Source organism: Patagioenas fasciata, chromosome 1 (genome assembly GCF_037038585.1).
Source record: "Patagioenas fasciata isolate bPatFas1 chromosome 1, bPatFas1.hap1, whole genome shotgun sequence".
NCBI lineage: Eukaryota > Metazoa > Chordata > Aves > Columbiformes > Columbidae > Patagioenas > Patagioenas fasciata.
Window position 1 is genome coordinate 199,839,096 of NC_092520.1, and position 14,563 is coordinate 199,853,658.

Genomic DNA, 14,563 nt, shown 5'->3' on the forward strand with positions numbered 1-14,563 from the left:
ATCCCTAGATTTTAGCTCCCTAGAGTAGTGCAAACATGTAAATACTAACAACACTTTATACTGACTTTCCAAGCCCCTTTTTATCTTAAAATGCCATGATTTCTAGCATCTTAAATTTCAGATGCATGTGCCAGGGTCATGTCAGTCAGAAGTCTCATGAATCCTGACGAATCAGGATTTAAAAGACCCCTCGTTTCACAGTATAGACTCGCAGATCATACAGTAGAACAGCAAAGGATTATTTTCCCCACTTCTGGCTCCTCTTGCTCTTAGCAATATACTTAAAGAATGTTGGACAGCAATGGTTTGTTTAATTAAAGCAGAGAGTCATAGTGCAACTTTGTAGTGTTCCCAGGGGAAAATACATGACTTTATGTGGTAAGGAACTAGCTCTCCATCACCAAAAAATGTGAAGTCAGAATGAGTTCCTTGGAATTTTTGAAAGAATTACACCATCTGTGCTTGAGCTAAGTATAGTCTCCATCAACTGCTAATAGCAGTAATGACAGTGTCACAGACTGGTTTCTGGAGAAAGAAAGGGACATATCAGTCAGGAATCTCAAACAGATGCTAGATCACCCACAGCAGCAGGAGATTGTCAGCAGTATACTCTCCAAAGAGACTGCTGCCAACATACGAACACCCAGAAGATAATGTGCGCACCACAGAAGACACAAGATACATGCAATGTGTGCCCATTTACAGTTCCTCTGTGTTTCATTTGAGTGAGAAAAAGATTGGCCTAGACAAGAACGAAAAAAAAAAGGAAAAGTCAACAGAATACAAAGCTGAGGGACAGGAAGAGAGGGAAAGAGGGATTAATTAAGATTTAGGGTTCCCCTGCCCTGTTGTACTTGGCAATTCCCTGGGGCCAGCTCTTTCACGCAGGTCCCCATGTGAGCAGCCATCACAGCACTCCCAGGCTCCGCTTCCTGATTCTACTGAGTCTTGTACAGACTCTGAGAAAGGCAGGAAGGCAAAAAACCCAATAAATCCCAGAGAGGTCACTGGACGTACAGCTGAAGCATCCGTGGTGCTGTCTGGTCATGTTCCAAACTCGCTTCATCTTTCAGCCTCAGGAGACAGATAAACAGCCCTATAAAAAGCACATGGGGGTGTGGGGAGGAGAAGACCTTGAATTTAAGCTGAAATTCTGGTCAGGGCCATTCATTGGTCTTGCTACCAGGCATCTAACAGCACAGAAATAACATTTCCCTCAAGAAAACCAGCTTCTCTGGTATCCAGAAGAAAGCCTGGCTCCCTCACCGCATCTGCATTTCAGGACCAGCAGCACATCCTTGGTATGGCTCTGTCTGCTTCTTCCTCTCTTTTTTGCTGGCCCAAGCAGATGGGGTAGAGCAGGATGTGCCATGTACCCCATCTGGAGCACATTTGGCACTTGTGCTCTAGAGACATGTTTGGAATAGGATCCTACCTACCTCTCTTTGCAGAAGATCAAGTGAACAAGAATTCAGGACTCAGAGACTTCCTCAAAGGCATAAACTCAGCTGGCTGACCTGGAAATGTCAATATCTAATGATGAATTTCAATCGCTGTAAAAAAACAAGATACAAGTGTCCTTAAAAGAATGTTTGCAGTTTATGAGATCTCATTAAATTACGGCTTTCCAGCCTTGGCCCCTAGCTTTGCAGCCACCGTGGTATGGTAATGCAGTGAGTACGTCTTCCTAGGCTGTATATCAAGCCTGTGCAAAGACGCTGTGTTTAACATAAAGGAACTTGGAAGCTTTATGGCTCTATCAGAAAATGCATTTGGGCCACTTAATGGAGAGCTGAACCACAGTAAAATATTGCTGTGATAGAATTGTTGCACAGAAAACAGTCTCTGGCTTATATATGGAGTTACAGCAGCCTCTTGCCAGGTATTTTGTATAGGGAGCTAACTTTAAACTGTATGTTGTTTCCCAGAGTTACAAGATAAAATAAATAGCCCTGCTTCCACACGATAACTAAACACTGTTCAGCTTTAATCAAACGAAGGTCAAGGGCTTTAGTGCTTGATTCAAAGTAGGCAGGACTTGACGAGTGCCTTGTCATTGACTTCAGCCAGTGAGTCGGTTACCAGTACAAAGAGGGATGTTAATCAGTGATCTCTAATGCTTTTTCACTGCAGACGCGTCAGTTCTGGCTCATTGCACATACTTCTGTCTGGAGATTTGAGGAAAACTTTGGGTTCTCTGGAGATCTGGGAAGCCTCGACAGGAGCAGCTTTAAATTATGTGTTTTGCAAAAGGCCAGAGTCCTTTCCTTAGGCTATGAATCTGCAAAAAATGTAATATTCTCCAACCCTTTTGAATCTGCTTAAGGGAAAGCTTACACTAAGCAAACAAGAAAGACTTGCCGTAAAGTAATTTTTGCCTGGCCTATAAGCTTATCATGGAAATGCTTTTTTTTTAAATACATCAACTCTGAAACTGAATTTTCCAGAGCCAAAGAAAACTCATAAATTCCCGTTTGTAATCTAAATTTTGGCCTCAGTTCAACAGACTGTTTAACTTTTGGGTGCTATGCTGAACAGAGACAGGACAAATGCTTTCCTGACTTGCGCTCAGAGAGCTGATCATTTCATAGGTCTTAAAACTGGCAGAAACAATTCTCCTGCGTAAACTTCAAAACGGCATAAATTACAGGAGCTTTATCAAATCAACGCAGCAATGGATGTGCTACTGATTAATGCAGATCAGTAGCTGTTTGTGTCATTAATGGGATCCTTTTCCTACTTTTTTACCTTCCATTGGCTTCTCATACACCTTGGTCTCTGAAGAATGACATGGGATCACTGAACGTGCATCTACTTTAGCAGGTTTTATGGGGATCAGTAACTATTGCTGTTTGGCAACTGGCTGAGTAAAGGACTAAAAAGCTTGACTGGGGAAATGGCAGCTCCTGTCCCTTCCTGGTGTCCCAAATCAAACACCAGTGACACCAAACTGAACCACCTGTCACTCACCATTTGTCCAGAATTGAAGTAAATACATGAATTAAATGCAATCAAAATGCAGTCAGTAGTAAACCCTATTTCTGTTGCTATAGAGGCCATCAGCAACATCAGGAAACACTTTGAAGTATCATTGCTGGCAGAGCAGAAGACCAGTGGGACAACTCCTGTTGTAAGATACTCAGAGTACACCAGGGACCATGCGCTCGCTATGTTGGGACGTCAGGCTCTGAAAGCAAGCCATGTGCTGGAGCAGCTCAGGAGCATCGAGATTCCCAACATCCAAAACTTGAACGAAAAGGTAAGGCACTGTGAATTTTGAATGGGAGCTAAACAAAAGTCTCTTTTTTGGTGCTGTTAGTAGTTTTTGTTTTAAAAGGGTGCTTACATGCATTTTTAAATCTGGAAAACAACGCATCCCTGGCACAGACTTGCAGTCATGTCAGAAACAGCTGCACTTCTCAGCTGTGGTTCCTACCAACCTTCTGGAAGCCATTACTCCCAGGGCAGGCCCAGTGCAAGGAACTGTTTCAGCAGTCTCTAGTCTCAAGAGGACTTCAGTGTATATTCAGAAAGATTAACCCAAACCTCCTCCATCAGTGACTTAAACTAAGCAGAGCATCTTTGCCCTGGAGTGGATGGGGAATGCTCAAACAACCTTTGCATCACCCATGGGAGGGGAAGGAATTTCTGTCCTTCTGCATGGCAGCAATTAGTGCCTGTAAGCACCTTCAGCCAACACTGCCAGATCTGCAAGAGATCATCCATCTTGGCCTTTAGTCTCAACATCTGTGTCAAAATATACAGAGGGCTAGACATGGTACCATGTTTTGTGAGAGGTGATCTGGATCTTTTAGAACAGGTCACTGACCCATGGGCTGGATGTGGCCAGGGGACAGTTTCAGCCCTTTTGCCATAAAGAAGTGAAGCAAGGGTCTTAGTGCAACACATGGAGCCAAACAAACAGCTCCTGCAAGGACAGGCTTGGAGCCATGGGCTGCCACTGAATCCTTCAAGTTGGGGAAGGGGGACCCGTAACTGGCAGCGATACCCATCGTTGGAGAGACCAGACCACTCTCTCTTTGGGAAAATGCTATCCTGTGTTCACTGTTCATATGATGTCAAACATCTTCCTTCCCTCAGGAGTGTCTCAGGTGCCCAGAGGAGTTCTGACATAAGCATCTTCCTTATTGCAGATCTGTGGTGTGCCAGGAGACCAGCCCTGTGTCACAGCAGCCTGTGGGGGAGCATTGTGCCGGGACAGGCACGGACTTAGGCAGTGCGGTGGCCCAAACTGCAGTGGAGCTCTTCCACTGTCCACTGATGCCTTCAGGAAAGCTGAGGAGACTGCTCTGTTGCTAAATAACTTGACTACTCAGCTACGGGAACCAGAGAATCAGGTACTGTATATCAAACCTACGTTTGTTCAGTGAAATGGATGGAGGATGACATTTGGGAGGTCTCGAATCTAAAAAAAATCACCTGCTCCTTGGTCAAAGCAGTGACCTAGTGATGGACTCTGTCCCAACACCACAGACCTACCATCGCTCAGTACTGGGAGTATTAGGTGCCAGTCCCACTGAGCGACTGTGGCTCTAGCTGTGCTTTCCTCTCCCTCACAACTGTCAATGTCTCATTGGGTCATGATGCCCTGTGCCTATGAAAATTGGTGGCATCAGGCTAATATTGTCTATATTTTTATTGGGAAAGATTCAAATGGTGCCATTAGTCAGCAGCCAGAGTATGGCCCATGCTTATTGCAATGGGATTGCTGTTGTGCATGGCATTAAGGTCAAATTACACATCTTACTACTCCTACATTTGCCATTAAATAGTTTTTGCAAGTAATTTCAAGACAAAGATTTTCTGCCCCCAGTGATGTTTAGAAGGGCATCAAGTAGTTGGCTGTACTGCACAGCAGCAGTGAAGATATCACAAGCAAAGTGTGGCAAATGCAACATGATAAATACCAAAACACCACTTAAGACAGTTTGTTCTCATTAACAATCAAAGATGATGCCTGTTACAGTTACAGGCAAAACACATTTTCCAATAGAAATGTCATTCTGCTCTGGCCTTGTCCTGTCCCTGGCGGGTGCCTGGGCATCCATTTCCTCCTTTTAAAATACACTCTGCATCCCAGCAAATGGGTTTAGAAATGAGCCATTGGGCACATGCCTGGGCCCCAGGACACAGAGGGGCTGCAGCAAAAGACATCCCACACCGAGGTGAGGAGCTCCAGGCTGCAGGGACATTGCCTTTGGTGCTGCTGAGACCCTGTCTTTAGCACTCCCCAGCTTCAGGCAGCTCTGTGGTAATATGTGCCAAGTATTTTGAGATGCTCCAGCAGTAAAAAAAATCACAGTTTTCCTGGTTTCATGAGGAAACAGCAAATCTCTTCCCTCCACAAACCACAAAGCAGCTGTACCTGTGCATTTCCTTAAGGCAAAGCATAGCCCAAAGAAAGTAAAATACTATTGGAATATGATGATTAATCTAAAACTCTCATTTAAATGATCAAGAATACTAATGTAATGGCAAAATGTAACTTCTAAAGACAAGCCTTAAACTCTACCTGTGTTATTTGTGTCCTCTTAAGTCTATTTTTAACAGCAATTCCAATATGAAAAGGAAAATGAAATTACATGCATTTTTCTGTACTGAACCTGATCACTGATGTGCTGCAATACTGCAACAGAAAGTAACAGTCAGCACCTTCTTTCAGAAACAGAAGGGCTTGTGGTTTAGCAGTGGTTGTGAAGAGAAAAAAAAAAAAGCTTGATTTAGGCCTTTTCTGAGGCCAGATGAAGGGCATGATGGAACAACTTCTGGAGTTCCCCAAAGGGGTCCCCTACTGTTTTTCAAAGCCATATCAAGTGATTCCAGCTGAGGCTTGGATCAAACTCATTTTTTTGTCAGAGCTCAACTTGCCAAGCAATGATAGATAACTTCCAGAAAATGGTACTATTTCTAATAATACTTCCAGGTCAAAAGCATCAGGAAAATGGCAGAAGAGAGCAAGTTGAAAGGCTCACAATTTAAAGGGCAACTGGAGAGGGCTAAGAATCAAATTGAAGTTGACCAAGAGATCACTAAGGAGTTTGTCCGAAAAGTGAAAGACTTCTTGTTAGGTAAATGCGCAAAGTTCTTTCTGACTCCTTTTTAATATACATTCCAATAAAATATACCATAATAGATGGCCAAAAAATTATCTATCTGTATACGCATCAGATTTCTTGTCTACCTCCTGATCTGTGCAATCTTTTTCAATCTCTTATTTTAGTGCTTCTTTCTCCCAGGTGACAGTACCTGGTATTAATTTTCAATATATCCATTATGTTCCGATTTTCAGCTTTTATTAATTTGCTTTATTTGAAGAATGCAAATAATTCCATCAGTTCCTAGTGTATCTGAGTAAAGAACTACTACCACAATTTCATATCATATATAATGTTCGGGCCTGTCCAAAACATCCTCAAATTGTTATTCCACCCCCTTCTTCCAGGCCCCTAAATAGAGGCTCTCTGCAGGGAGCGTGGGAATTAGGACACATATTGCTCTGTCATCTCCATAAAGCTGTAACTCGAGGAATCAAAGGATTCTGGTAGAACTTCACAGCTCTCATAAAAAAGTAACAAAACAACCATACATACCCTAAAACTTTTTCCACCCTCGCAATTGCAGAAAAATGCTGTAAGAAACAGACTCTAAGTTTTTTTACCAGATGCACATCAAAGGAGTTCAAATGTGGTAGGATTCTTTTAATCTCTTGAATGCAGCTGATCTCGTAGTTTCTCAGGACTGCATGTTGGCAGTCCTTCGGCACTCGTACCTCTACATCCAAACGGCAGTAAGGCCAGAGGACCTTCTTTGTTGGTGAATATTGAAGTTATTTGATTGAATTGGAAGAAAAAGTCTATTTAAGTCCTTAAGGTTTTCAGATTTTTATTTGATAGCAATTACAAATTCCGCCTTTGGCATTTACTAACAATTACAAAAGCTTTTTTTTGTGAATTTTTATTCTGTTAATTGAAGTTTAAGAACTGTAACATCTGAGATGTGTACAGTTACATTAAATCTGCTGTACTCTATAATGATGTGAATGGTAGTTTTAGATGAATATATTTCTATAGAAAATAGCTTTCAGGAATACACAACTGTTCGCACAGTAACTGTCTTCTATTTAATTCTTGGTGAGTTACTTTGGGGCACTAGCACAAATATATAATATGTTTTAACTGTTTTAACACTCGAGGTCTTGTCTATACAGGGAACTGAGCAGAAAATAGAGGTGATGCTGAGACTTCACAAGGCATTGGCTACTCTAATTCTGTGTGCCTCTGCCTCTTAGCAAAGAACTATGACGAGATCATCTGTAAGGGGAGTTGTGAAAATCTGTTTTTTCTACTTTAAATTCCCATCCTATCTGAGTCTGACCCAAGTTCCCTCTGTAGCTTGGCCTTTCTCATTAGCCAGCGAAGGACCCACTCTCAATGTTGTGGCAGCTCCAGGGAAGGGATTACACCCACCGGCCGACTTGGAAAGCTCCATTCACACCCCAGTCTCTCCAGCACCTCTTTGATCTGGGGGCTGACAGAGAAATGGGCTCTGACACATCTAGCTGTGCCATGCACCGATTTAAAACCTTCCACAGGCTCAGTTCTACATCAGAATTTTAATAACCCAGTTCAAAGTGGGTTCAAATCCTCATTTAGCCAGTCCTGACAACACTAACAGCAGTACCTGGAAGCATAATATTAAATTACAAAATGTTGGAGATAATTCACTTACCCCTTGCTGTGCCTGTCAGCTTTACTCTCCCACATAACTCAAAGAGTAGGCAGCCATAATGATCATTTACATTTCACTAGGAGGCAGGAGCCACTTCAGGATACTCTCAGCTCTGTTTCTGTTGCAGATGAGAGCGCACCTCCAGAAGACACAGAGAAGGTGGCAAATTACATTCTACAAATAAACCTTCCCCTGACTTCACGAGAGCTCACAGTCATGCTTGACAAAATCAGGAGCATTATGAAGCCCTGTGATAAGTACAAAATTAATGCAAGTAAGAGAAACAGAAAAAGGGAGGAAGCTCAGACACTGCTGGTGGAGGCACAAGAAGCTGAGTGAGTAGGGTATTCTCGTACTGATGTGACGTCTTGAGCTGGGGTGGCGCAGTGCACAGCAGGGCTGCTCCATACCCCAGGCAGGAGCACTGGAGGGAAAGCTCAGACGGCAGCAGATTTCAGCTTGGCATTTCCACAGGGTCCCTCCAGCAGGGACGAGTCAGGACCACTTGGGCTGCAGGAGCTGACCTGCTGCAAGGCGGCAGCTCCCACCAGCTTGTGGCTTCTCTGCCAGCTGAGTCAAAGAGGAGAATCATAGAATGGTTTGGGTTGGAAGGGACCTTCAAAGGTCATCTAGTCCAACCCCCTGCAATGAGCAGGGACATCTTCAACCAGATCAGGTTGCCCAGAGCCCCGTCCAGCCTGGCCTTGGATGTCTCCAGGGATGGGGCATCTACCACCTCTCTGGGCAACCTGTGCCAGTGTTTCACCAGCCTCATTGTAAAAAATCTCCTCATGTCTAGCCTAAGTCTCCCTTCCTTCAGTGTAAAACCATTACTCCTTGTTCTGTCACAACAGGCCCTGCTAAAAAGTCTATCCCCATCTCTCTTATAGGCCCTTTTTAAGTACTGAAAGGCCACAATAAGGTCTCCCTGGAGCCTTCTCTTTTCCAGGCAGAACAACCCCAACTCTCTCAGCCTGTCCTCACAGCAGAGCTGTTCCAGCCCTCTGGTTACTTTGGTGTCCCTCCTCTGGCCCCTCTCCAACAGGTCCATGTCTTTCCTGTACTGAGAGCTCCAGAGCTGGACTCAGCACTGCAGGTGAGGTCTCACCAGAGCAGAGGGGCAGAATCACCTCCCTTGACCTGCTGGCCACGCTCCTTGTGGTGCAGCCCAAGATACAATTGGCTTTCTGGGCTGCAGGAGCACATTGCTGGGTCATATCCAATCTCTCATCTACCAGTAGCCCCAAGTCCTTCTCCACAGGGCTGCTCTCAATCCCTTCATCCCCCAGCCTGTATCAATACCGGGGGTTGCCTCAACCCAGGTGTAAGACCTTGCACTTATCCTTGTTGAGCCTCATGAGGTTCAGGTGAGCCCACTTCCTGAGCTTGTCCGGGTCCCTCTGGATGGAATCCCGTCCCTCACATGTGTCAGCTGCACCACTCAGCTTGGTGTCATCTGCAAACTTGCTGAGGATGACACTGAGGAAGTAGCTATGTGCGTCCACATTGGACCTATAGATCATTACCTACAGTTCACTGGGAGGTTTAAAATACAGAGATAGAAAATACGTTCACCCATAAGTGAGCTGTCCTTACTACCTGTGCACCAGCTGGTAGCTGGCAGCATCCAGCCTCACCTTTAATCCAGCAGCTCATGTGCTCCCACACAACGTCCCTTACTGAGGTTTTGCTTTGCCAACTTAGGAACCACAATTCTGACAGTTGTTGTTTGACTCAGAGGAACATTCCTGCATGTGAACATGCATTTGAAATATGTTATTTCTTTGCTCTTCACTCCATGATACTACACATGCTTCTATTTTTCCATTTTAGCAAAGCAGCTAAAGCTCTTCTGCCTGTGGATGAAATTAATAATAAACTAAAAAATGTTGTGAAGTCCCAAGGACACTCCAAAAACACCTTAATAAAGTTAAATGAAGAGATACGGGCCATCAGAACACAAATCTCACAGGTATCTCACTGTAAATCTTTTAATTGATTTACTACATACATTTTAGGAAAGGATACTTTATCTTGATGTTTTCTTAATCTAAATTTAAATAAATAAAACCAGAATGTGGCACAGATATGACATTGATTCCATAATGTTTAAGGGTCTCCTCTTCTTAATTAGTTTACATAAATCTCCTTCATTATCATGCACTGCAAGCTGGACAGATATTGCATAAGAAACCACAGCATTCGATTGCTCTGTTTTAGGCTGAGAACAAAGTGAACAAGACAAATGATGAACTAAATGACTTGTCAGCAAAGCAGTCTGAGATGGAAGATGAAATTGCCACATTGCAAGCAAAAATGCTGATGAACAAGAATCAAGCTACAAAGGCAAGAGCAGGGGCAGAAGCAGCACACAAGCAAGCCCAGAATATTGATAATGTAAGCCTTTCTGCTGTGTATTAAGGGGAAAAATACTTGCTCCGTGTTTTGTAGTATTTTTGATTCAGAAGTATAATTGTGATGCCCTGGTCTCCTCAAAACTGTGTTAACATTTTCCATACAGTGTAAAATGCCACATGTTAAGAATAATTTTTTATTTTAAGGCTTCTGGCAAATAACATTTCTGTTTGCTTGAATGAAAGAAAACATACACATTTCTTTGGCTACTCCGTGACATTTTTCCTTAGACTGTGTATAAGACTTGTAGTCACCATGGGCACCAGTAAACACAACAGAAAAATCACAAAACCAGATATTAAAATATGTGCCTGATGGAAGCAGCCTGGCCATTCATCCCATGCCATTCTCCTTCAGAGAAAGTTGCTGTGGGAGTTACTTGGAGTTTTTGTTGGCTAGGTGCTTTTCAGTAGCTCAAATTTTTGAGAATGCATGAAGGCAGCTAGAAATTTGCTAAATTGCAAGGAGAACCAGGCACCCACAGCACAACCTTGGAGCATGACCAGGCTTCCAGGTTATAAGAAACCTGGTATAAATCTAAACTGCAACCTCAACAGCAATCTAAATTGGCATGGAATGGAGTTAGCCAGTAAAAGTTACTACAGACAAAAATGTAAGAAAATAAAATTTAAAAAATAATGATGCTACAGGTAATTCATTATGATAGAATTAACCCTCATAGCAAAAATGAAATGTACAGAAAAGCCCTATCAAAAGAAGTAAAAACAGCATAAGCTTTAGAAATCTTAAACCATATTTTCTTTACATCTTCACCCTCCCTTGACATTTTACATTGCTCCACTGGCAGTTTAATTGATTTTTATCAGGTTTTGCAAAGCATTGTTCAATGTATACTCACAGATTTTTTTTTTTATGATTTAAGAGAGTGAAAGACTTAAAGTTTTATTCAAATATGCTATTCAAGCCAGATGAATTATGAGATGCTCTTAAACTAAGTAACGGCTTTTTGTTACAGGAATTTGCTGACATTAAAAGAAAGTACACCGTTCTTCAAGAAAAGCTAAAAGCCCAGGTACCTCCAAAAGTAACACTAGAAAAAGTGAAGCAGCTGAAAGAAGCAGCAGAAAAACTGGCTGAAGAGACTGAAAGAAAAATTAAAAGGATAACAGGTGGTGTTCTCACTTCCATAGCAGTGAAAATCATGACATTTCTGAATTGAAGTCCTTGCCCACAGACACTAACAGACTAAGTTCACCTGAAATCAGGTTTAAAACAATTTAACTGGTGAAAGTCCCTGCTTGAAGCTACCCAAACAGTTTAAAACCAGTTACATTTATTTGGCTTATGTGCTTTTTATGACATAAATTGTTTGCTATATGCAGAGTTTAACAAGTGTTCACACAGGGACTTGTGGTGATTTGCTTCTGACAGTTCAAAACCAGGACAAGTACAAAATCTGCATAAAACATGGTTGCAGATATACCTGGGAGCTTTCATTTATACACTTGGCCTGGGCATTTGGACCTTGAATCTTTCCTCTGCACCCTGTTTTTTCTTACATTACCTGAGTGACGGCTTGTGATACAGAGAACTGCAGGGCAGCTGTTTTTCATCAGTTGTTTCCCTTCAGACATTATCTCTGCGCAATAGCAGACCAAACCAGGGGCAAATACTGGCTTGCTGGAACACGCAGAGAAACACCCGTCCACACTCTGGTGCCACCACCCACAGGCACCGCGGTGCAGTTGAAGCCAATGTGTCCTGGGCCTGCGGGGCTGTGGACGGGAGGCAGAGGGGTCGTGGGTGGTGGAGACGGTGGCTGCCGTGGCACTACTCCTCACACAGCATCTTGGGTAGGTTTAGAGGGTCAGCAAAACAGAACAGTAATGTGATTGCACATCAGGGACCAAATTTTGCTTGTAGTGAAGGTCTGGCCTTTTCCACTTGGAATCCTTGGGCCTAGGATCCTTCCAGACTTGATGTCCAAAAATACTGTGTAATATCAGCAAAACAGAAGCAGAAACCCCATCCCGAGAGCGAATTCTTCAGGACAGGATCTGAATGAACACTTGAAGCAGACACCTTGAAGAGCAGTATTAAGAGCATCCCAGTCACTCCAAATGCCCAGATAATAAGTGCATTGGAAACAGGCAGTGAATTGGATTTTGACTCATTACCAGTATATTTACATTGGTGTAGCTTCACAGCGACCAGCAGAAAGAGTCCTGTAAATGAGGGAGATCTAAGCCCATTACGCCCGAATTGTCCAGGCTTTACACACGTCAGTGGACACACTGTTCCTCTGAGTGTTTCCAATTAAGGCAACTCCTTTAAGAGCTCCACGGCCTGCCCCATACTAGCTGATGGACAAAAGCACATGCTGAGAAATTAATTTCTGTCACGTTTCTCTCAAAATCTAGAAGGCAGACTTTTCCCTCCAGTTGCATACATAACATTCCTCATTTGAAATGGGCTTATTGCTTCTGAAACTGCTGGGAAAAGAAACACTGTTAATCCCTGGATTTTACTTACACAACAAATATGAGCATCATTGCATGTCTCTACTCTTCCAGATTTGGAGAAGAAGCTTCGGGACCTGAATCAAACCAAACAAGACAAGGCAGAGCAACTGAGACAACTAGAAGAACAAGTAATAGCCATTAAAAATGAAATCACTGAGCAGGAAAGCAAGTATGCAACATGCAAAAGTTAGGGTCTGAACAGACCATCAGGTAAAGTGCAACTGAAGTCTTCATGCTTACCACCTCCCTTCCCAGCACGAGTGGCTGTGTCTGTAAATTCCTCTGAAGGTGCATATAGTGTTTTGGCACAGCAAATAACGTAACTTTCTCTTAGAATTTTTGGCCAGTTGAGTTCATATGGAATAAGAAAATACCTTTTAATAAACCTGCTGATAATCAGGATGCAGTTTTTGAGGGAGCTCTAAAATACACTCCTGCCCACAGGCCAGGGCTTCTCCTTGCAGAGGGCTGGAAATGCAAAAGGAGGATTGCTCAGAGATGTAATTGCCTCAGAGACTCCCAACACCCTGTGTCTTCTGCTGAGCCCCACAATAACCTGTGGCTGTGCCACGACCCCGGGTGGGGCTGCACCGACCAGGATGGGGCACATGCAGAGGAAGGGCTGTGGGCTTCTGTAGCCATCCCTGCTGACAACCGGCAGCATCCCCAGGGTACTCTCTCTCCTCCATCCCCATCTCCTCGCTGGGACAGAGCAGGAGGGTCACCACGAACCTCTGACCCTGTGGTGTTCCCCCTATGTTAACTGAAAAAGCTGAGTACTGCAGCACTGGGCCATTGGAGGTGGGTGACAGGGAGCAAATTCCCCGGTGCCCACTGGATGGCAGTGCACACTTAATGCCAAACACAACTTCCAAATCATCAAGTTGTTGTTAAGGTTAATTTCTCAATGTCCCTCCTGCAATACCTTTTTTTCATATGCTTATAAGGGATTTCCTATGTTTTTCATTAATCCAAAGAAATGGAGGATAACTCCAGCTTTTAGGTTTAAGCTGTGAGTCTAAAGGGCCACAAATGTTGAAAAACAGTTTATCCATTTTTTTTTACTACAAGCAGAAGTCAGGGTTCACTCAGCAGTTTCTTGTGGCCATAAAGAACACAGGATTTGACCTAAATTTTAGCTTATAATTCCTTTTCTTACTATAAAAAAGGAGACTGGGGCTAAGCAAATGCTACAGAAGCGCTAGAGTTTTAAAAAGACCAAAGGGAGCAACGCTTCAGTTTCAAAATCCCACCCTTGGTATACATATTCCTGCAGGATGCTGAACAGACTAAAGATGGCTTTTCCTCAGTTAAAACCAGTCATGTAATTCCCAGCTGGACCGTCCCACAGCAAGCATCCCTCATGGGCTTCATCCAGCTGGGGTGAGAAGCCCAGAGCTGCTGCAGAGCACTCAGATCCAGCCCAGACTGCATCTGGAAAAGGAGGAAGGCTCTGCAGGAGCAACTACCCATCCTCATGGGAGGAGCACACATAAACAATCCTTATCTAAAAGCAAGCATTGTTTCCATCCCTTGGAGATAAACCCTCCCTAGTTATCACTTGGTGTTTAGGATAGCTAAATTAGCACTGTGCTGGGGGGCTTGGGTGGGAATTGCTGGCATGGATGAGATTTTAGAGATTTTCCTCTAACTCAAACCAGCTGTGCTCCATGGCCGTGTCCAACATGCATTACTCATATAATAGCATATATTATGAAAATGAAAGGAATCAAATTATAACTTCAATACAATTTAACAAAGACACCCGAATGCAGGTATGCACTTAATTCATGGTTTAGATTTTTCTGAATTTTAACACTTTTAAAAATAATCTGTGAGGTATGAGGCTTATTTACAAGTTACTAGACTATAATCAGAATATATTTAGATTGACTTTGCCATACTGAGCTTGAGTA

General features: G+C 43.2%; 1 protein-coding gene across 1 annotated transcript in view; it reads left to right on the forward strand.

Moving 5' to 3' along the window:
* Positions 1-13,048, forward strand: part of LAMB4 (laminin subunit beta 4) — a 43,379-nt gene extending 30,331 nt beyond the window's left edge. The window contains exons 28-35 of the mRNA XM_071803425.1: positions 3,054-3,259; positions 4,155-4,358; positions 5,945-6,089; positions 7,877-8,084; positions 9,583-9,721; positions 9,970-10,146; positions 11,141-11,294; positions 12,699-13,048. Coding sequence (XP_071659526.1) covers positions 3,054-3,259; positions 4,155-4,358; positions 5,945-6,089; positions 7,877-8,084; positions 9,583-9,721; positions 9,970-10,146; positions 11,141-11,294; positions 12,699-12,838 — 1,373 coding nt within the window. The 3' untranslated portion in view covers positions 12,839-13,048. The remainder of the gene's footprint in view (positions 1-3,053; positions 3,260-4,154; positions 4,359-5,944; positions 6,090-7,876; positions 8,085-9,582; positions 9,722-9,969; positions 10,147-11,140; positions 11,295-12,698) is intronic.
* Positions 13,049-14,563: the final 1,515 nt, after the last annotated feature.